At 34.2% G+C, this 23204-nt stretch overlaps 1 protein-coding gene across 1 annotated transcript; it reads left to right on the forward strand.

Moving 5' to 3' along the window:
• The first annotated feature begins 13760 nt into the window (after window positions 1–13760).
• LOC124838311 (eugenol synthase 1-like) lies at window positions 13761–19400 on the forward strand. The gene is made up of 5 exons (XM_047313878.2): window positions 13761–13965; window positions 14429–14560; window positions 15474–15702; window positions 18785–18988; window positions 19077–19400. The coding sequence occupies exons 1-5, from the start codon at window positions 13780–13782 to the stop codon at window positions 19274–19276; spliced, it is 951 nt and encodes a 316-aa protein (XP_047169834.2). The 5' UTR covers window positions 13761–13779; the 3' UTR covers window positions 19277–19400.
• The last annotated feature ends 3804 nt before the right edge of the window (window positions 19401–23204 follow it).

Raw genomic sequence — 23204 nt, forward strand, 5'->3', positions numbered from 1 at the left:
TACTTAAAAATGTCAAACTTGCGTTGCCTCAATAATAGGGTATGATTTTATATGTTCTGTGACAGAGATGTGCCTCTAACTATATGATGAAAGACAAAATCAGCAGCGTATATGGTGATTTTTTTCCTCAATGTGATAATTGTGCAATTTGACTAACTTTAGCTTGTGGAGGGGAAATGCATGGGACCAGTAGGACCAAGGAGTTAACTCATATTGACACTGCTTAGGAACACTGCACGTGATGCTGAATGTCAACAACCTAGAGTGAATCCCTGACTGAAAATCTTGAAAACATGTGGTAGGAACTAAAATAAAATAATGATCTTGAAAATGAAAAAAATATAAATTTTACAATGAAATTTTTTCAACGGTAACAGTAATCAGTTGTATTTTCAATAATATTCTATAGATTATCTAATTATTGTTATTCTTGTATTGCAGGTGATTTGATATTTAGAAATTTTAAAATTATTGTATATGATTTCATTGAAGATGATCATGTGTTTAGATTTTGTCTATAATTCTATTAAAAAGTAATACTGTTTTATATTGTCCACATGCTGCATACTAATTACTAGCTAGAATCACACCAAATACAAATTTTTTATTGATTTTATTGTACTATACTCTTCTATTATGTATCTGAGTCATATTCTTTTATTGATCCAAACATATAATATATACTTTCTATTTTAAAGTGATTCTATTTTCATGTTACTTCTGTCCAAACAAATCTTGCTATAATAAGGCTTAAATCTAACTTGATACGTGTTAAGGAACTTTAAATCTAATTAAACTCTATAAAATTGGCTTGTGAGATTTACATTTATTTATATATTATAAATTATAAATTAATCTTATTTCTAGTTGATGTTAGACTTCCAACAATACTCACCACCTAATCCCAAAGAAAAAGAATGTACCTAACTTGAAATGGCACAACATGCTGAGAAAAGTTTGAGCAACTATGAAGGTAAAGCGAAAATTCATAGCAACAGTCATATACTTTGTGCTGCTGATCTAATCTCCAATTGGAAAATCTCACAAGAAGAGAAGCACTTTCCTCTAATCCAATGGTTAGGAAGAGTATTGGAGCATAGAAGGAAATGACATTGATTCCTATGAACTGTTGGAAGAAGGGTATGACTATAGCCATGACAAGTTGAAGTCAATACTTTCTATGTAAGATGTTCTTAAAAGGGTGTTTGAAATATCACTTGCTTCAAAGAGGTCTTCAAGTTCTTGTTGAACATCATTGGTGCCTCAGATGCGTTGCAACATTTGCTTAGCCTTGTGATGGTCCCTTCTGTGTTGGGTGTTTCTGGGAGGAAAAGTGACCCCAAAGTGAGCATATTGAGGCTGGAACTTCTGCCATAGCTAAGGAAATACGCCAACCCCAACCATCTTTGATCTTTTTTGTGCCAAAGTTTATCAGATTAGCTGATAGAGCACCAATGCCAACACAAAGATGGAAACCGATGTTAATTGCTCGGTGCCATTTCAGAGAGATATAGAGGGACTGACTGCAAAACAATGGGATTTTAATTCCATATAAGATTATAGTAAAGGTTCAAAATTGCTGCACATTCATTACTATCATTACACGAGTATAAGGTTGTCGTAACTTAGACCAATCTCAACATGACAACCAAGTCTTGTTAACTTTTTCTAGTAAATATAAAATCTTGATCATGTGACATGAAAATTTGTCACAAACCTTAGGCATGTAATATTTCTGATCATATATGTTCTGGTAAAAGCTAAAGATATGCTTAAGCCTAAAACATTCAGGGTAAAATATGTTTTTGGCCCTTTAACTTTCAGTGAAAATTGGAATTAGTCCCTCTTCAAAACTTTGGCCTAATTTAGTCCCCAAACTTTAGAAATGTGTGAATTTAGTCATTTTAACTAAATTTTGTTAGGTTTATTTGATGTTTCAAGTAAGTTTCATGATAACATTTGAGTTTTGACACATTTTTGTTTCAATGTTAACTGAGAAATGTGTTTGAAACATCAAATAAAGTTAACAAAATTTAGTTAAAAAGACTAAATTCACACATTTCTAAAGTCTGGGAACTAAATTGGTCCAAAGTTTCAAAGAGGGACTAATTCCAATTTTCAATGAAAGTTAAGGGACCAAAAACATATTTAACCCAAACATTTAATATTTGTCTCCCTGTAACAATGGTGTATAAGTATCTTTGTAGAATTAGAAACAATTAATATCCACCTTATTATTTATAGTTACTATATCATCAATAAAACATAAAGCATATGAAATCCAATTTCATTCCATTAAGAATAAACATTATTCATTTATGTAACACGCATTGGGGAAGGGGGTAACGGTGGTAGACACGTGGTAAGCAAGGCACCAAATAACGACCTTCGTAAAAGTACACATATGAAGAGAGAGAGAGTATAAAGTTGAAGGAATTCATTCGGTGAAGGCATGTGGGGTATGATCTTCCCCTCTGCATCCTTTTCTCTGAATATTCTTTCTGTCTTCTTGACCTAATCCTCTTCTTTGGACTATTCTTTTTCAGGAATAGATCTTCACCTGTGATGCTCACATATTTTAAAGACCACTGCAGTCACCATTCTTGTGTTTTGTTTTCACGAATTCCAATTTCTTTTGTTGCTGTTACAATATATTGATTGTCAATACATACTTGATTCTCTTATTTATAAAGTAGCATTCTATAATTCTTATTACCATTCTTTACTCTCTAGCACTGTTACATTGGTGCTTTCATTGACTCCATGGCTGAGAATACCTGTTTGAAGGATTTACAAAACGAAGTAAAAAACAACGTGGAGGATCTGCGTCGTTTATCGCAAACAATGGAGAAGCTCGAAGCAGCTCTTGCAGTTCAATCCAAGTTGCAGGACAAGAAGATGGACCAGATTCAAATAGCGTTGCAACAATTGTTAGAAAATGCGTCTCAATCTATGGGGAGTTCATCGAACTCAGGTTCCACAGCAAGGGTTACTCCAATCACAGTGACTTCCATGACACGAGACATTTCGCTGGGTTTTCCTCACTTTGATGGTTCCTCACTGGTGCTAGAGTGGATATTTAAAGCCGACAAGTTCTTTAATCATCATAATACCCAGATGCAGATCGTGTAGAAATTGCTTCAATGCATTTTGAGAAGGAGGTGGTACCATGGTTTCAGATGTTACCAAAGATGGAGGCAGTCTCCACTTGGACAACTTTAAGCCGTGCTTTGGAGTCTCAATTTGGACCTTCACCATTTGATTGTCCCATGGCAGATCTTTTCAAGCTGCAACAACATGGCTCTGTCTTAGATTACTACTTAAAATTCATGGCGCTGGTGAATAGATCGGAAGGGTTGACGGAAGAAATTGTTCTCAATTGTTTTATTAGTGGCTTGAAGGTTGACATTAAACGAGATGTAGTAGCCATGACTCTAGCAACTTTGTTGAGAGCAGTAGCTTTGGCCAAATTATATGAAGAAAAATATACCAATATAACCAAGTCATCATCCTCATACTCCACAAGATTTACAACATCATCAGTCTTCTCCACTCCTTACAACTCATCATCCAGAAACACAATCAAAGAACCTTTCTCTGAGGTCAAATCAATTACGCCACCCTTATTACCCACATCACCAGGGCCTCAACTAAAAAACCCCAATGTCAAAAGGATAAGCCCTGCCGAAATGCAGTTGAGACGTGAAAAAAGTCTATGCTATTTCTGTGATGAAAAATTTTCCTTCAACCATAAGTGTCCTAATAGACAATGTTTTTTGTTGCAACTTGGTGAAGAAGATCAGGAAGCAGAGAAAGAACCCCCAGATGACATAGTAGAACAAGATACATCAACCATGGACGCCCATCACCTATCCTTGAATGCTTTAAAAGGAGGTTTGGGAGTCAGGACAATCAAATTCAAGGCTTCTATAGGCACGTTGTCAGTCACAGTGTTGATTGATGGAGGAAGCTCAAATAATTTTCTCCAGCCACGGGTGGAAAAGTTCTTGAAGCTTCCAATTGTTCAAGCTCCAAAGTTTCGTGTCATGGTCGGTAATGGCAATTATATGGAGTCAGAGGGATTGATTCAAGACTTAAAATTACAAGCTCAGGGCAATGTTTTTCTATTATCCGCATTTTTGTTACCAATTTCTGGTGCAGACCTCATCTTGGGCGCTAGTTGGCTCAAAACTATTGGGCCTAACTTGGCAGATTATGATACACTTCAAATCAAGTTTTTACATGGTGGAAATTCAGTATATTACAAGGTGACAATGATCATCTTTTTCATACTGCCCAATTACATCACATAAGAAGAATGGTCAATACAAATGCTATAGCGGAAGTGTACAACATGCAAATGGTTCAAGAGGATGTTATTCCTTCTCAACTTCCTGTTGAAATGAAACCAGATTTGGCTCTTTTACTGAATACATATAGTTCAGTGTTTAACAATCCTTCTGGACTACCTCCACCTAGGTCTCATGTTCATCAAATACCACTGTTAGAAGGCTCCAACCCTGTTAAAGTCCAACCTTATAGGTATCCTCATAGTCAGAAAGAAGAAATTGAATGGTTGGTTGCAAATATGTTGCATGAAGGCATCATTCAACCAAGCAGTAGTCCTTTCTATTCTCCAATCATCTTGGTCAAGAAGAAAGATGGTTCTTGGAGGGTATGTACTGACTATAAGGCTTTAAATGCTATAACTATTAAGGATAGTTTTCCAATCCCAACAGTAGATGAGCTGATTGACGAACTTTATGGAGCTTGCTATTTTTCTAAGTTGGATTTAAGATCGGGCTACCATCAAATTCTGTTGAAACCGGAGGATCGACACAAGACTGCATTCATAACATATCAGGGTTTATACGAGTGGTTGGTCATGCTTTTAGGGTTGTCCAATGCGCCGACCACATTCCAAAGTCTCATGAATAAGATATTTACAGGCTTGTTGAGACGCTTCGTACTAGTATTCTTTGATGACATACTAGTGTATAGCGTAACCTGGCAGGATCATTTGCACCACCTTGAAAGAGTGCTCACCATTCTCAAGAATAATCATCTCTTTGCAAAATTTTCTAAATGCACTTTTGGAGTCCAGTAGATAAACTACTTAGGTCACACATTATTTGGTGATGGTGTGGCGATTGATGTTGACAAGTTAGAAGCTGTCAGGAATTGGCGTATACCTTCAAATCTGAAACAATTAAGAGGCTTTTTAGGCTTGACGGGTTATTACAGGCGCTTTGTAAAAGGTTATGCCAATATTATTGCTCCTTTAACAAATTTATTGAAGAAAGAGGCTTTTAAATGGACTGATACCACTAACTAAGTGTTTACAGCTTTGAAGACAACTTTAACTACTGCACCTATGCTAGCAATTCCTAATTTTGCTGAACCATTTGTTTTGGAAACTAATGCATCATGATCCGGAATAGGAGTTGTTTTAAGTCAGCACAAACATCCAATAGCATATTTCTCTAAGAAATTGTCACCTAGAATGCAAAAATAGTCGGCTTACACAAGAGAGTTCTATGCCATTACTGAATCATTGGCCAAATTTAGAGATTATCTTCTAGGCCATAAGTTCATCATTAAAACAGATCAGCATAGTTTGAAGGAGCTATTGGATCAGACATTACAGACTCCTGACCAACAACAATGGCTACCTAAATTCCTTGGATATGATTTCACTATCCAATACTCTCCAGGGAAAGAAACTATACCTGCGGATGCTTTATCTAGAAGTCTTGTAATGGCATGGTCAGAACCAGTGAACTCTTGATTAAAACCAGTGGCGGATGCAACACAAAATGATGCAACATTATTACATATCTACCAGAATTGTGTTAAAAATGCAGGAAAATTTGAAGAATATACCTTGCACAAAGATGTCATTGTTAAGAAGGGGAAAATTATGGTGCCTCAAGACCAGACATTAATCAACATGATCTTGGCTCAATTTCATACATCTAAGGTGGGTGGACATGCTGGTACCACTAGAACCACGACCAGAATTGGAGCCCAGTTTTACTGGCCCAAGATGAGGGAGGATATCAGAAAATTTATCAAAGAATGTGTCATATGTCAACAAGCAAAAGTCAGTCAATCTTTGCCAACAGGCCTCCTTCAACCCCTTCCTATTCCTAAACTTATTTGGGAAGATATTGTAATGGATTTTATCACCAACTTACCTTTGTCACAGGGTCACTCGAATATAATGGTGGTGATAGATAGGCTATCCAAAATTTCCCATTTCATTCCATTAAAGTCAGGATTTAATAGTAAGGTGGTAGCTGAAACTTTCATCCAGAACATTGTCAAATTGTATGGCTTTCTCAAGTCAATTGTTTCTGACAGGGATAGGGTGTTTATAAGTTCATTTTGGACACACTTATTCAATTCACAGGGCACTAAATTAGCCATGAGTTCTTCATATCACCCACAATCTGACGGACAAACAGAAAATCTCAATAAAACCTTAGAGATGTATCTACGATGCTATGTATTTGATCATCCTAAAACTTGATTTGAGATGCTTCCTTGGGCACAATATTGGTGCAATTCTGCATTCCACCGTAGTATGGTATGTCTCCCTATCAAGCGGTTTATGGTAAACCTCAACCATCTCTCATCCGGTATGAATACAATAAAGAGGATCCACCTACATTACAGGAGAGTCTGAAATTGCGTGATGCTTTGCTAAACAAGTTGAAGGCCAAACTGTACCAATCTCAAAATTACATGAAGAACCAAGCAGATAAAAAGAGAAGAGAGGTTCTTTTCGAAGTTGGGGATTTAGCTTTGGTCAAGCTTCAACCTTACAGACAACATTCAGTGGTATTAAGGAAGCACCAAAAATTAAGTTTGAGATATTTTGGTCCTTTTGAAGTCATTGCAAATATCAGACATGTTGCTTTCAAACTGTTGCTTCCTGAATCAACAAAGATACACCCAGTTTTCCCCATCTCCTTATTAAAAAAATTTCATGGAAATCAGAAGCAACAATACCTACCATTACCCCTTACTACAGGTGAGTTTGGACCTCTTGTTCAACCTATCAGCATCTTAGACTCACGAATAACTGTTAGGAACGGGAAGCAAGTTGAACAAAGACTAGTGCAATGGGATTCCTTAAGTGCAGCTGACATCTCATGGGAAGATTTGGCATAATTACAACAATCCTACCCCAATTTCAACTTTGAGGACAAAGTTACTGTTAAAGAAGGGGATATTGTAACACACATTGGGGAAGGGGGTAACGGTGGTAGACACATGTTAAGGAAGGCACCAAATAACGACCTTCGTAAAAGTACACGTATGAAGAGAGAGAGTATAAAGTTGAAGGAATTCATTCAGTGAAGGCATGTGTGGTATGATCTTTCCCTCTGCATCCTTTTCTCTGAATATTCTTTCTGTCTCCTTGACCTAATCCTCTTCTCTGGACTATTCTTTTTCAGGAATAAATCTTTCCTCTGTGATGCTCACATATTTTAAAGACCACTACAGCCACCATGTTCTGTTTTCACGAATTCCAATTTCTTTTGTTGCTGTTACAATATACTGATTGTCAATATAGACTTGATTCTCTTATTTATAAAGTAGCATTCTATAATTCTTATTAGGCTTAAATGCTTACTTAGTCCCCATGTTAAGAGGTAATTTTCTGTTTAGTACCTGGTTTTAAAAATGTAGACATTTGGTACATATGTTTTGAAATTTGTATCAATTCAGTCCCACGCAGTTAACGGCGTTAAAATTGATAACGTTTTCGTGACTGTGGATGTGATTTGTGCAATAAATTGCATCGTGGCAATGAGTTGGCTTAAGTAAGTTGACGTGGCAGCCAAAATTGGGGATTTGAAATGGGGTTACGAAAAATTGGGGAAATAAAGTAATTAGGGTTTTTTATTTTACAATCAAAAACATTAGAAATAGTAGGTTATAAATTGGGGATTTTTCGTTCCTTCTTGTGGTTGGATTTATGAGCAAAGGTTGTTACTGAGTGAAGGATTGTCATTGTGGAAGGAGATTTGTTGAGCGAAAAGGCGTTGTGAAGTATCTTGCAGTGTGTCAGCTATTGCGGTGGGTGAGCGATAGCGATAACAGTGGTATTTGTTCGAAGCAAAACAGTGAAAGGTGCACTTTTTATGAGTTCTTTCATGTAGTTTCGGTCCCCCATGGAAGTTTGATGTCTTCTTGTCCCCTTAGTGTGTCCTGTTGTGGTCAGCATTGCGATATTGAATGGTCAAGCTCATTTGTTTGTGGTTCACACGGTGTTCGAACCAGATTATATTCAAATGTTGGAATATCGTGGTGAAGGTGAAGATCACGATGATGAGGTTGGTCAGGAGGGTGAAGGTCAAGTTTGTGAAGATGGTAAAGATAAAGTTGGTGAAGAGGGTGAAGAAGAAGTTGGTGAAGATGGAGGAGGTGAAGTTGGTAATGTTGGTGAGAATGATGGTGAAGAAGGAATTGTTTAGGATGGTGAACAAGAAGTTGGCGAGGATGGAGATGAAGTTGGTGAAGTTGGTGAACCTGATGAACATGAGGTCGATGATGTTGTTAAGGATGTTGAAGGTAAACTGCCTGAACATAAAGTTGATGAAGATGGGAGTGAAGAAGAAGTTGCTGAGGATGGAGATAAAGTTTCTAAAGTCGATGACGATGGTGAGGATGGTGTTTGTTATGAAGGGGATCGTGAGGATGATATCATTGGTGGTGGTGTAGAGGGTGCTTTAGGGAATGTTGTAGGGGATGGTGAGGATGATATCATTGGTGGTGTAGGGGATGCTAAGGATGATGTTGGTGGTGGTGTAGGGGATGGGCAATATGATGTTGGTGGTGGTGTAGGGGATGTACAGGATGAGTTTGATGTTAGTAGTTGGGTAGGTTCTGATGAAGACCCTTCTGTGAATGAAGATGATTTGGTGGATGTTATAGTGCAAGAAGATGAAGAACCCCAAGAAGAGCAACACGAAGGTAGTTTGCTTGTTGAAGTGGGTATAGGAAGTGGATGTCCTACTCAAAATAAGCATGTACATGCTAGGAGATTATCTGATAGTGAGTGGGAATCTGATAGTTGTGGCAGTATTTATTTAAGTGATGATGAATCAGATAATGAAACAACCCGATATGGAGATTTTGGGATCTTCTCAGAGCCAGTTAGTATGAAAGAATATAAATGGAAACTGGGAACATACTTCCCTGAAAAAAAAGATTTCACTGATGCAATTAAAACTTATGGAGTACATAACGGTAGGAAGTTGAAGATTTCTAAGAATGAAAACAGAAGAATATGCGTCAAATGTATTGGTTCACAAGGGAAATGTCCATCGTATGCATATTGTGGATATAGGAGTACCCAACCTACATGGCAGTTAAGGAAAATATTAGACAGTCATACATGCAGTAGGGAATTCAAAATTGGTTTAGTTACCTCTAAATGGTTAAGTGGGAGGTTAGAGAAGAGCATGAAAGGAAATCCAGATATTAATATGAAAAACCTGCACAATAAATTTTGTAAAAAGTATAACATTGGTGTGTCTAGGTCTACAACAAGTAGGGAAAAAGCAATGGCATCCGCCAACATTGATGGTTGTTTCGAACAACAATATGAAAGACTATTTGATTATGCACACGAGTTACTTAGATCAAACCCTGGCTCAACAATTAAAGTTAATGTAGAACCAACTGAGGATAAGGCCATATTCAAGAGAATGTATGTCTGTTTCAAAGCATGTAAGGACAACTTTGTGAGTTGTAGGCCTATTATACATTTGGATGGTTGTTTCTTAAAAGGGAAATATGGAGGTGAACTTTTAACTGTTGTTGGAAGAGATGGCAATGACCAAATGTTTCCGTTAGCATATGTTGTTGTTGAAATAGAGAATAAGGAAACATGAACTTGGTTTTTAGAATGGTTAATTGATGATCTTGGAGGTGGGGGCTTTTGTTCTAGGTGTACATTTGTATCAGATCAATAGAAAGTAAGTACATGTGTAACTTTTATTTATTACTTTGATGACGATGGAAATTTAAGACTCATACTTTCTTTCTTTCCTGTGATAGGGACTTTTGCCAGCTTTACAAAATCTTTTGCCTGGGGTGGACCAACGTTTTTGTGTCAGGCACATATATGCAAATTTCAGGAAGAAATTTAGTGGCATAACTCTAAGACAATTACTATGGAAGGCAACATCATCAACACATCCTCAAGCATGGGAGTCAGTGATGCGACAAATTAAGGACGTTAATGAAGATGCATTCAAACACTTGATAGCTATTCCACCCAAGCTAATATTTAAAACTGTAATTGTTGTTTCATGTTTTGTAAATGTTTGCTTCTTTTCTAAATGTTTGCTTCTTTTCTAAATGTTTAACTTAATATTTTTGCAGATTTTGGTCTAGATCCAGATTTACAGGAAGACCTTCTTGTGACGCACTTGTGAATAACATTTCAAAAGCATTTAACAGTGTCATCTTAGATGCAAGGGGGAAACCAATCATAACAATGATGGAAGAGATTCGTATATACATGATGAAGAGGTGGACATCCAATAGAGAGAAGATAAGTAGATTTCAAGGTCCCATTTTCCCCAAAATTCAAAAGAGGCTACAGAAAGAGTTAGAAAAGACAAAATATTGGATACCTAAGTATGACAAGTACTGATTTCCTTTACTATTGTTGTTTATACTGTTTCCATTGAACATTCATTGTTTATAATTTTGCAGTTGGTCAGGGATGCAAATATTTGAGATCTGTCATACACCCATCATAGGTGAAAAGTATGTCGTTGATGTAGACAAAAGAGACTGTAGCTGCAGAAAGTGGAGTGTATCAGGAATTCCTTGCTGTCATGCAATCACAACAATGAGGTTTTTGAACATGAATCCAGAAGAGTTCATCCCGCACTGGTTCAGAACCTCCACGTATGAAGAACTAATTGCCCTAAGAGATGATACACAACTTGGACAAAAAGGAATCCCTAAGAGATGTTCCATATGTAGCAACTTGGGCATAGAAGAACTAATTGCCCACAAGGAAGTCAATAACAAGACCACCCACACCCTTCTCAAGAACTTTCACCACACCTAACTCAAGCAAGTCAGATTACTCAAGAACCCCAGACTGATGAAATCACACCACCACTTTAGATTGTTCTAGATTCAAACATTAAGTACATCTTTTTTCTATTTTGGATATGTAATTTGACTTTAAATACTGTTGCTTTCTGTCATGTATTTTGCACTTAAGGACCTTTACATTTTGGATGATATCTGAACTCTTTTGGATGATATGTGATGTTCTGTGAAGTATTTTCGACCTTGGATTAAAATTTTGGGTTCTGTCACATTCTATTGTCATAACAATATTAATTTGGATTCTCTGATTTGAAACTTGTTTATATTTTTTGTAGTTGCGGTAGCCATATTCATTTTGCATGACTGATTTCAAAATTTATTATATTTAATGAAAACTAATAAACATATTAATTTGGCTTCTCTGATTTCAAACTTCATTCTTCATTAAATACAATGTCATTACAAGCACAATCTCATTACAACCAGATTCTCATTCATATTTAATGTCAAAGAAACACTACAATTTTACTAACTTCTTCATCACAAAATGTGACTGATACAACACTTCAACAAAATTAAAACGTAACACATACAAAGACGATATTAATCAACCCCATCAAACATGACATCCACATTAAGACCTTTTCTCTTCTCTGACAAACCAAAAGTGATTTTTCCAAATTAATAATCTTTCTCCTTTCCCACCCAATTGTAGTATCCCTTTCATCAACATTATCTTCAGTGCCCCATTTGAAGAAATTACATCGTCGCACTTCTTCATTTCGACTACGCTGTACAAAACATCCAACTAAAATCATCTCAGCAAAAAGCAAATAAATGTATCCCAAAATAAAAACAAAACGAAGGGAAGAAACCTTGTAATTAGGGTAGCCCCAAAAAGGCTTGCCTTCATTCTTATAAGTTTTTGCGACTCTCAATATCGCAAGCTCTCCACAATAGCATATTTGGCTGCCAAGCATTCCTCTTGATGAAGCACCACGAGAGCTCCCCCGAGAACAAGACGAATAGTGATTCATTGACATTGCGTCATCGTGACTCAATAATGAACCACAACCAGAGAAGACAACAACGATAGGGCACCCACCTCACACGAAGGAAACAACGAAGGGCACTCCACCTCAACGACCTCCTTCACCTCACAAGACAACAACAATACTTCCTCAACTTAGGGCACCCACCTCACACCAACCAAACAACGAAGGTCACCCCACCTCAGCTCACCATTTTCACCTCAGCTCCTTCACCTAAGCTCCTTCAACATCAATGTCTTAAGGCAAGCACGTTACCCTTTAATTTATTGTAACCAAATAATAATTTCATACTTGCCTTTGGTTTAAAATTATCTTTTGCCACGTCAGATAAGTTATTTGCCACATCATTTAACATTTAACACCGTTCCTTACAACATAATGGATAGGACTGTTTGATACAAATTTCAAAACATAGGTACCAAATGTCTACATTTTTAAAATCAGATAGTAAACAGAAAATTACCTCATAACATAGAGACTAACTAAGCATTTAAGCCTTCTTATTACTATTCTTTACTCTCTAGCACTGTTACAATTTATCTATTAATTTCATCCTAAACTCACACATGGTAAGGTATCGCGATGACCTACAATTATTTGTATCCCACAAAAAATAAATCGAACAAATCTCAATAAATCAGATAAATATTATATTATAGAAATTAAAGGCATAATAGAAGACTTGTTCTGATTAAATTTTAATATTTTTAGTTTATCATTTATCTTATATTATGAAATTCTTGTAATTTTCATTATCTTAATTAAAATATTTCTCAATGCGGCGGGACTTTATCTTTTCCAATTCTAAAAGAAGTTATTTCCATACCTAACACCTAACGACTTCAATGTAGAGATCTCGTTCAGACTGCATACGATTTGCCCCCTGCCATGGAATTTATTAATCCCCTGCCATGAAAGTTGCACATGTGAGCTGTGTAGACATGTGCACGCATTTTCTAATACTCGTTTTAAAGGTAGGTATATATAATTAATGATTAAATAGGCTTATTTTTATCTCAATATTATCATGATTCTTTCTGTTTGTTTTAAAATTTTTCTTAATCTGGTCCCATTATTTTAAAAGACCAATTTCTCCGTACAATATTAAAAATATTGGTTAAGAGATTTGTTAATATACATTTTTTGTTTAATGAATGATAATATATAACCGTACAATATTAAAAATATTAGTGTTTTTATTATATATTTTGATATTTTTGGTTGTTGTCTTGGTATATTTTTTCCATAAAAATGATATGGATGGGTTTGTTTTACTAGTAACCACGTACAATAATTTAGATGTGAAGGTCTTTTTCTATAGAAAGTATGTCTTACAAAAGTGAAACATGACATAAACAGCTTATTTTTCATGATAAGATCAAATTTACAACATTCATAAAAACATTGGGACAAAATTAAAAACACGTGAAACAGCCATTTAACTCTTATCCTTGGTTAGGCTTCTTCTTTCTCTGACTACGCATATGTGGGACCCTTGTTTTGATTTATTAATGTTCAATTATTGATAGGTAGATATGAATATAGCATGTGATACATGTGATAGAAAAGGTAGAAAATGATTATTTAAAGGGTTAGGTTAAGCATTTGATAAGCAAGATGAGAAAGAGAGAATTAAAAAATGGAGAGAAAGAATAGGATTATTGTGTTTGGAGGAACTGGCTACGTAGGGAAGCATTTGGTGAAGGCAAGTCTCTCTTTAGGTCATCCAACTTTTGTCTACACTCGTCCTCTTACCTCACAAACTCCTCCTTCCAAGACACAGCTTTGCAAGGACTTCACCTCCATGGGAGTCACTCTTCTTCAGGTTATTTACATTCTCTCTTTAAATATTTAACAACTCATAATAAGTTATGTTTCAAAAATGTATCTCAACTCAAATCATTAAAAAAAAAAGAAATGCATTTAAATAATTTGGTGAAAGTGTGTTGTTAGTGCATCTTTTTCCTTTGAAAAAAAGATTATTATTTGAAGTGGTCACTTTTATTAAAAGGGTCCCAATTGCAAATAAAAAGTTTGAACACATTTTTACTAATAAAAATTTGTGATAAATCTATTGAAGGTGATGTTACGTACTCTTATAAAAAATTAGGTTCATATACCTAAAAAGACATCACATGTTTAGTGTATAATGTTGTTTTGAGAGTTAAAGAAGAAAAGTTATCTCTGAACTCAAATCATAAAATAATAAAAAAAACACGTTTAAATAATGTGGTGAGAGTGAAAAATAGTTAATTATTCTCTGAAATGGGTCGAAATTGCAAGCACAGGGAGAACTGGAGTATGAAGAGATTCTGGAAGCAATTAAAAAAGCAGATATTGTGATAAGTGCGTTGGCTTACCCTCAAGTCATGGACCAACTCAAAATCATAGACGCCATCAAAGTTGCTGGAAATATAAAGGTACACTTTTTTCATGCAAAACATACTCTTTAAGACTTCTCAACACAAATTAGGTGTAATAAATAATAAATAATGCTTATTACAATATCAACTTATTTATAATATTTTAATTAATTTTTATTTACCATATTCATAACCTAGTTATAAATCGTACATTTTAGGTCAAAGTTAGATAGAATTTTGAGAATTTTTCTTGTTAAAAATTTTGATATCCTTTTTTTTTTAATTTTGGTTGTTATTATTTGATAATTACTTTTCATATATTCTTATAAGTTAAGAGAAATTATAAATTATAAATTATATTCGTTGCATTCTTCAAAATTTTAGTTATATTATTGTTTTTCCCATCAATTTGTCCACAAGAGAACCACATTGAGTTAGATAGAAACGAATTGAGTTATGGATAACCCTTAAATAATCTATTCATAAATCTTTCAAAATCTAAATCACAACACGGGTTACTTTATATAAAAATAAAAAAATTAAAAAATAAAGCAAGAGAAATGATAGGGTTTGTGTGACTGAGAATGGATGAACTTAACGATGTGGTTGTGAAGTATTGTCCACTCGTTCTCACTTCCCTTGCATGTAGGACCCTTCCCATAAAAACTGTTTATATTCCTTATTATTATGTCTTCTTATTTTAATAAATTATTTATCTAAAAAATTAAGATATTATCTTAGTATACCTTCTCATATATCCATGCTTATATAAAAGTTGATCTAAAATCAAAGTTAAATTTAATAGAAAATATTAGGTTTTCCGACTGTGTAAAGCTGTTAATCTAAATAGTTTGAGAAATGTTGTATGATTCAATATTGTATTAATACTTTAATGAATTTACTTAGATTATATGTAGAAAAGTTCTTCAGTAATATTTAATAAGATAGTGTTTGTGAATTTGCATGGCAGAGATTCGTTCCATCAGGATTTGGAGCAGAAGAAGATAGAATAAAGCCTCTTCCTCCGTTTCAAGCTTTGCTTGAAAAGAAAATGAAAATCAGAAGAGAAATTGAAGCTGCAGGAATTCCTTACACTTCTGTTTCTGCAAATTGTTGTGCTGCATACTTTGTCAATTATTTACTTCGTCCATATGAAGATGTGAAGAACATTGTTGTCTATGGGAATGGTGAAGCCAAAGGTATCAAATCTCACAAATTATCTACGTAAATTATTACAATTAATACACATATGCATGCAGATATTATTTTCTTCTAGAATATATATTTTGTTAGATTATATTTCCAAACCAGAACAATAATTAATAAGTAATTAAATTCTTTAATTATTTGAGTAATCTTCAATACCCATAGAACAGGAAATAAGCATAAATGTATCTGAATTGACCATTGAAAACAATATGCACTAAAAGTATTTGATCTTCCAACTTTACAACATCTTACGTTCTTTTTTTTTTCTTTTGATGGAAATATAGAGAAAAAAACAAAAATATTATGTACATGCGACCACAACCGGCCCCTTTATGTATTGTAGGTTACTTTTTCTAAAACATTCATATTTTTAATTTGGCTACTCATTGAATTAGAATATTAGATATAATATTTGCAGAGTTAATACTTCATACATATATGCTATTAGTCATAGAAATACTTAATTAGATCACTTAATATTTTGGTTAATAATATAATAGTCTTAACACGTAATTATTTATTGTATACATATATGAATGACTGAAATGGCAAACAATTTCCCATGGGTGACAATATATATATATATATATATATATATATATATATATATATATATATATATATATATATATTATAAAATATTATAAATGTGTTAAACTTTATGAGTTCAAAATTGTCATTATATGTCTTAAGTATATTAAAAAGATCTTTGTCAATTGATTAAATCTACATATAGAATCAAAACAGTTTTTCATTAAATTAATCGCAATTAAACCTGACAATGATGATTTATGCTCACAAAGCCAAATAACTTGAACTCATCATAAAATGTGTAGCATGAAAATTACGTGAAGGTGGCCTTTTTTAATAGGGTAAACTTAGATTGTGATTTTTATGTTCATTAGACTTAAGCCCAAAAATCTCGAATATCATACAATGTCAAGTTTTAAAAAAATTATCTAGTTATGTGACCTATTGACAAATGTACCAAGTCATTTGTGAAACAATCGAAACCGGATTGTCATATCCACATGAATTTAGTAAGCATATTGGCAGTTTTTTTTTTTCATTTGAAAAATATTGATAGTAGAATATATTATATAGATTGAGTGAAGTATACAGGCCATGAGTGGAATATATTATATAGATTGATAGTAGAATATATTATATAGATTGCCTATGTACTTATGCAAATCATTTATTGTCTAGGGAGTGCTCTTTAAATGTAATTCTAGATTCATTCCTGACACCTAGAATTTAAGATCATCAAACTTCAATATGATCCTTTAGTGACTAATTGAATGAATAAATTGTATTAAGATCAGGACTCTATAACCAACTAGAGCCTTATATATATTCTTAACATCTAATAGTAGGATAAGAAATAGATGAACCACAACTTAAAATCAACCACTACAAAAACTCTTGAAATTATAGAGGAAAATGAATTTATCGGTAAATTTGAATTATCCAAAGGTTTTACTGACAAATTTTTGAAATTTTAATTACCAACATATTTTTGATTCGATAAATTCGTCGGTAATACAGATTTTTTTTCCATAATTGCCAATGAATTTTTCTTGTAATTATTGACGAAATTTTTCTTTGATAATTATGGACGAGTATAAAATTTCGTCGATAAATGTTACCGACTGCACTATTACCAATTCATTTTGTCTCGTTGGAAATTTGTAAAAAAAGTCATTATCGATTATTTTTTTACGTTTCTGACGAATTTTGATCGTTGATAATATTTGTTTTTCTTATAATGAGTTCTCACTCTATCCCATTGTAGTAAAATAAGATTAGTGGTTAGTCATTCAACAACAAGCACAAACTAATTCACAAACAAATTAAATGAAAGCATAAAAAACTAACTAAGAAGTAAAATACAGAGAGTTAGAATTGATTATAACCAACCTCGACACGAGAGAGTCCAGCTGCTCATAAAATATTGCAATGTAATCTCAACAACATCTAGACATAAGATTTATAATCAAAGTATCTCTCTCAAGCCTCACAAACTCATTCTTACTCTATCACTACATATTTGATCCCTCACTCAATGTCTAATATGAAGGCATGAGGTTTTTATTCATAAATTATTCAGGGTGGTGCTCAGCTCCACTTATGGCGCTTGAGCTGTAGAGGTTTTATTCCAAATCTTTCCACATTTCCTTTCATAGGGCTTAAGCTGCACTTTTTTTGCTCAAGTTGTAAAGTTACATTCCAGGTCTTTCCAAAGGTGGATGCTTGAGGTTTTCTCCTCCTAGGGTTGCTCTTGTGGCCTAAGCCTCGTGCTCTAGTGTTTCAACCCCTAAGATAACTTCTATGAGAAGAAGTGTTCATGGTTTGGCCTTAGGTTTAATGCTTGAGGTTTTTCTTTACAATGGGTTTGTTTATGTGGCTCAAGCCCCAAATCTGCAGCTAAGTTGCACCAGTGTCAGTTTTATCCTGAATTGTTTGAATTTCAACCATTTTCTTTATTTTTCTACTTTAACTCTCTATTGATATAAAAACTACAAAGCAAACTAAAGAAGAGTGAAATAAACATAATCCAAACAAAATAAATGCCAAAATTATCATAAAATTCACTTAAATTGGATACTTATCACTTGTACACGTCTATTTTCAATTGATACTTACTTTGTCGTTTATAGTTTGAGTTTGTTGCATATGCAATGAAAATATGATGCTAGTGATTAATTATAGTTGATTTTTACTTATTAGAAACGAATATTAAGCAACACTAAATATATATATATATTTTCTTGTAATTCTTGTTTCTGAAAATGATTCTTTTTTATCAATCCATAATAGTAAAATGTTTAAAAGTAAAAAACATGATGATAAAATGTGTAAAAATTTGAAATTTTGATGATAAAATGAAAAAAAAATGGATAGTAAAATTAAAGAATAAAAATAAGATATGCATGCGCAACACTTTATTTTGCAGCAAATATTAAAGTGATAACATGACATGATACTATTCTCTCTACATATATGATGTGATTTTATTTTCATAGTATAATTTTTTTTATACTGAGATTAAAATTTGTTCTGATTAATCAGCTGTACTAAATTACGAAGAAGACATTGCCATGTACACTGTTAAAGCTGCAAATGATCCAAGAACACGCAATAGAGTGGTAATTTATCGACCTCCAAAGAATATCGTATCACAGAATGAGCTCATATCATTATGGGAGAAAAAATCTGGTCACAGTTTTAGCAACACTTTTATTTTGGAAGAAGAACTAGTGAAACAATCACAAAGTAAGAAAGTTTATTAAGTTGCATGTTAGTTTTGGTGATTACTATAAGTATTTGTTAATGGTAAAGTTTTTGCATGATGTGCATGCAGCATTACCTTCTCCACAGAATATTCCAGTTTCTATCCTTCACAGTGTATTTATTAGAGGGGACCTGGTGAAGTTTGAGATTGGAGAAGATGATCTCGAAGCTTCAGAGTTATATCCTGATTACAACTATACCTCCATTGATCAACTTCTTGATATTTTTCTTCTTCATCCTTTGCCTCCTGCATCAGCAGCTTTTGGATGAACTTTCAAGTGTCTGTTTTGAGAAATGATATTTTGACACACATATTTTTTACGTTTATTTCATACTATCTTTGTAAATTTTTTACTCTTCTTTTTTAAAAAACTACAAAAACTCACTTTTTTTATGATTATTTTACTTTTATAATATGTGTTAAATGAATTTTATAATATGTGTTAAATGAATGTAAATGTGTCATCCTATCATTACTTTTCTTTTTTAAGTATTATGCTAGGTTTGGAGTTAAAATAAAACTTTTCTATTTTTGTATATTTATTTTTTGGATCTTTATTGAATATTGTAATTGTTTTTTTATTATTTATCTGTTTGGGTTTCATTAGGTCTTAAGTGTTCATACTTTTTGTAATTAAATTTTTTTAGATTTAGTTTGAGAGACTTGTTGGATGAATATCTGATAGTACAATGTTCCTATATATATAATTCTATTTATAAACTCTTGTCTCATAATTTACTCATTTTTCAAATAATGTTAGCGATGATATCCAACTCAAACAATATTTCTATATTTTAAATACATATTTGTTTTCTATGTAAATGCTTCAAAATATATATATATAGATAGATAATGATATTTTAAAATCTCGGCTCGACGCAGAATCGGTGTCTAAAGACGCTGTTACTGCACCGGTTTTCAGTTCCTCTTCTTCTCTCTCACTCAAATCTCCTTCTCAGTTCCTCTTCTTCTCTCTCACTCAGATCTCCTTCTCAGTTCCTCTTTTTCTCTCTTCTCTCTCGCTCAAATCTCAAAGCCACCACTCCGCTACTCCGCCGCTCCGTCGCTCCGCCGCTTAGATCTCCTTCTCACAGTTTCTCTTCTTCTCTCTCGCTCAAATCTCAAAGCCACCACTCCGCCGCTCCGCATCTTCGTCGCCACCACTCCGTTGCTCCGCCGTCGCCACCTCTCCTTCAACGCAGCCGCTCCGTTTTCGCTGCCCAAAGCCATGGCTGCATCCCACCCCGCAACCCCAACCCGTGACGCGATCTCAGATCTCACACCACCAGCGGACGCGATCTCAGATCTCACTCCACCGCTTAGTGCGGCTCGTGCCAGTGGTGGAGCCGCTGGCCTAGCACCCGGTCCAGCCCCCTTCCGGTCCAGCCCCCTTCTGGTGCCAGTGGTGGTCACGACAAAGCGTCTCTGCGGTTGTTGGTCATCCGATTTGGGGGTTAGGGATTTCAATGGGGTTTTGACTAGATTTGGGGGTTAGGGATTTGAACGGGGTTTTGACTGGATTGGGGGTTAGGGATTTGAACGGGGTTCATGTATTGCTGATTCAATAACATTCATTTGTGATGAAGATGACAAGAAGAATCAATATGCTTGTTCCTTATTTTCTGATTCAATTTTTATTTCAATTTTTGGGTTTCTGAATCTGCTTGTTCACTGTTAATTTTTGGGTTTCTGCTTAATTTTTGGGTTTATGCTTGAGAGCTCCAGAGGATCAGAGGCTAGTGAAAAAAATTAAAAAACTAACACGTTACTGCCTCGGTTACTAAAAAACCGAGGCATAAATCCTATCTTTTTTAACCCAGTTCACAACCGAGGCATAAAACTTACCCCTTTTTACCTCGCTGGTATATACTTCGGTTGTAGAACCGGTGCCTATAAGCAAAAGTAACCGGTGTCATATCCTCTTAGTGTACTAGTGTTTAACTCTTCTTTTTAACAACTATTTGACTCTGTCATGTGTCATGATTGGTCACATATTTAAAATAAACAGAAAATGGCGTTGAAACTTCAAAATTAGGAATTTCATGTTTGTGGTTTCCTTTTTTTTTTCGAAATTTCATTTGAAAGTTGCAATAGGGTTGTGTGAGTTCAACCACCATTGCTACAAACATCGGAGTTTGGAACCACCGATTTTCCACCGTTTGTTTCGCTTTTCGTTGGTTTTGAAGCGCCATTGAACGATCAAATCATCATTGACGTGGGTTTTTTAGGTTCTCTCTGTTTGTTTCGGAGTTCGCAACCATTTGCAATTGTCGCCATTCGTTTCGCCTTGAGTTGGTTTTGAAACACCATTGACGCATTGAACCATCATTGACATAGGCTTTTGCAGTTGTCGCCGTTCGTTTTAGCTTGCGTTGGTTTCAAGGACCATTGTTGTTGTTGAGGTTTCAATTTTGCTTTCTAGTTTTTGTTCGATTCTTTGGAAAAAAAATTTCAATGTTTTCATTTTTTTTATGATTTAGGGATTGTTATTAGGTGTAAAGTTTCGATTTGTTTACATGTACTTAGTTTTTTTTACAATGTTTCATTTTCATTTCACAACAAGGTGAATCGTTATGAAGAGAATAAACCATCTCCCAAGTACAACACGTGCACACTCTAATCCAACCCAACATGCAACTTTTTAGTGTTGATTTTTTTTCATTAAAATATATGTTTCTTTCATTGAAGTAGTATGAAATTAATTGTATTTTGGACTTTGTTTGATGCAGGTATGATTGTGGAGTTATTGTTGTGAAATCTATGGAGTTGTGGGATGGTGTTGTTAAATATGAAGGGAAAACAACGCCCGATTTCACAAGCCTAAGTAATCAGACTTGTTATACTTTGAAATTTTGATAAAAGATTGGACATTTTCTTAATTTTTTCTGCATTTGATTGTTTTCAAGAGGAACTCCAACACTTTAAGGAAATTTTGATTGTGATTGGATTCTGGATAATTACAATGTTCGTAGAGAAGAAGTGTTACAACAATTAGGGCTGATGTAGATGTTATTGTAGATTTAGGAGTGTTGCAATGTCGTTTGTGATTTTCTTCAATTATGTATTACGTATTTAACAGTTACAAGTTAGATAAGCTATTCATTACCTTTAAACTACATAATTATTGTTACAGATCTTGTAAGAAATGTATTAATTACATTTAATGATAATAAAATTGCAAGTTCCTATATCTTAGTGTTGCTTTGAACATCATCCTGCTTCTGAAGATGAGAACGAGCATTTTATATGTTAAACATTTGTCTATAACAGGGTTGTAGTTGTGAGTGCGTTGGCATAAAGCTGAAGAGAAAAAGTTTTGATGATGTCTCAAAGTCAAGTCTTAAGTGCTCTTGTTGCAAGAAAATCTTCATGAAGACTTATCTTGTGTTAAAGTTTTTGTAATTTAGTAGATTTATGTATAGGTTGTGGTTTATCTTTGATTCTATGTATTGTTTGTTTTAGGTTGCCTTAAAATGAGTTTTGAATAAGAAAACCTCATTTTATACTCAAGATAATCGATTATCAAATTATAATAATCGATTATCAATAATCAATTATGACTTGCCATAATCGATTATCTCGAATAATTATGTGAATTTTGAAGCAAGTTTTTTACCGTTGTGCATTCATTAAATGAATAATCAATTACCATAATTGGATAATTGATTATCACGCGTTAATTAATTGATAATGAATTTTTGGAGGTATCCTTGAGTGAGATCTTTATAAATTAGATTGAGACTCTCATTCTAAAATACGAAATACAACATGCGAAATAAATGTATTTCGAAATTCTCATCTACAGTGTGCGGTGATAAGTGTTCTAGGATTTGTATAACCCTTATGCGGTGGCTTTCAGAACTTGGCGTGTTGGCATAGAGCGAGAACTTTCACTGAGAGTGTGATTGAGTGATATTGCTGTTGTTGAGTTGAAGGTATGTTATCCTTTATGAAGATTCAAAGGAGGTGTTCATCCTTTGTGAAGATTCAAAGGAGGTGGTCATCCTTCGTGAAGCATTCGGAGGAGGTGTTCATCCTTTGTGGGTTACAGGGGAAGTGAGTTTCATCTCTTGAGGCAACAAGAGAGGTGTTCTAACCTTCAACTTATTTATTTTCTTTGTGATTGTAACAGTTTGTTGGTTTGTGCTAGTGAAGTGTTAATTCTCGATTGAGATTAACAACTGGATGTAGGATCTC

The sequence above is a fragment of the Vigna umbellata genome, chromosome 3 (genome assembly GCF_029865625.1).
Source record: "Vigna umbellata cultivar VRB3 chromosome 3, Vumbellata_1.0, whole genome shotgun sequence".
Lineage (NCBI taxonomy): Eukaryota > Viridiplantae > Streptophyta > Magnoliopsida > Fabales > Fabaceae > Vigna > Vigna umbellata.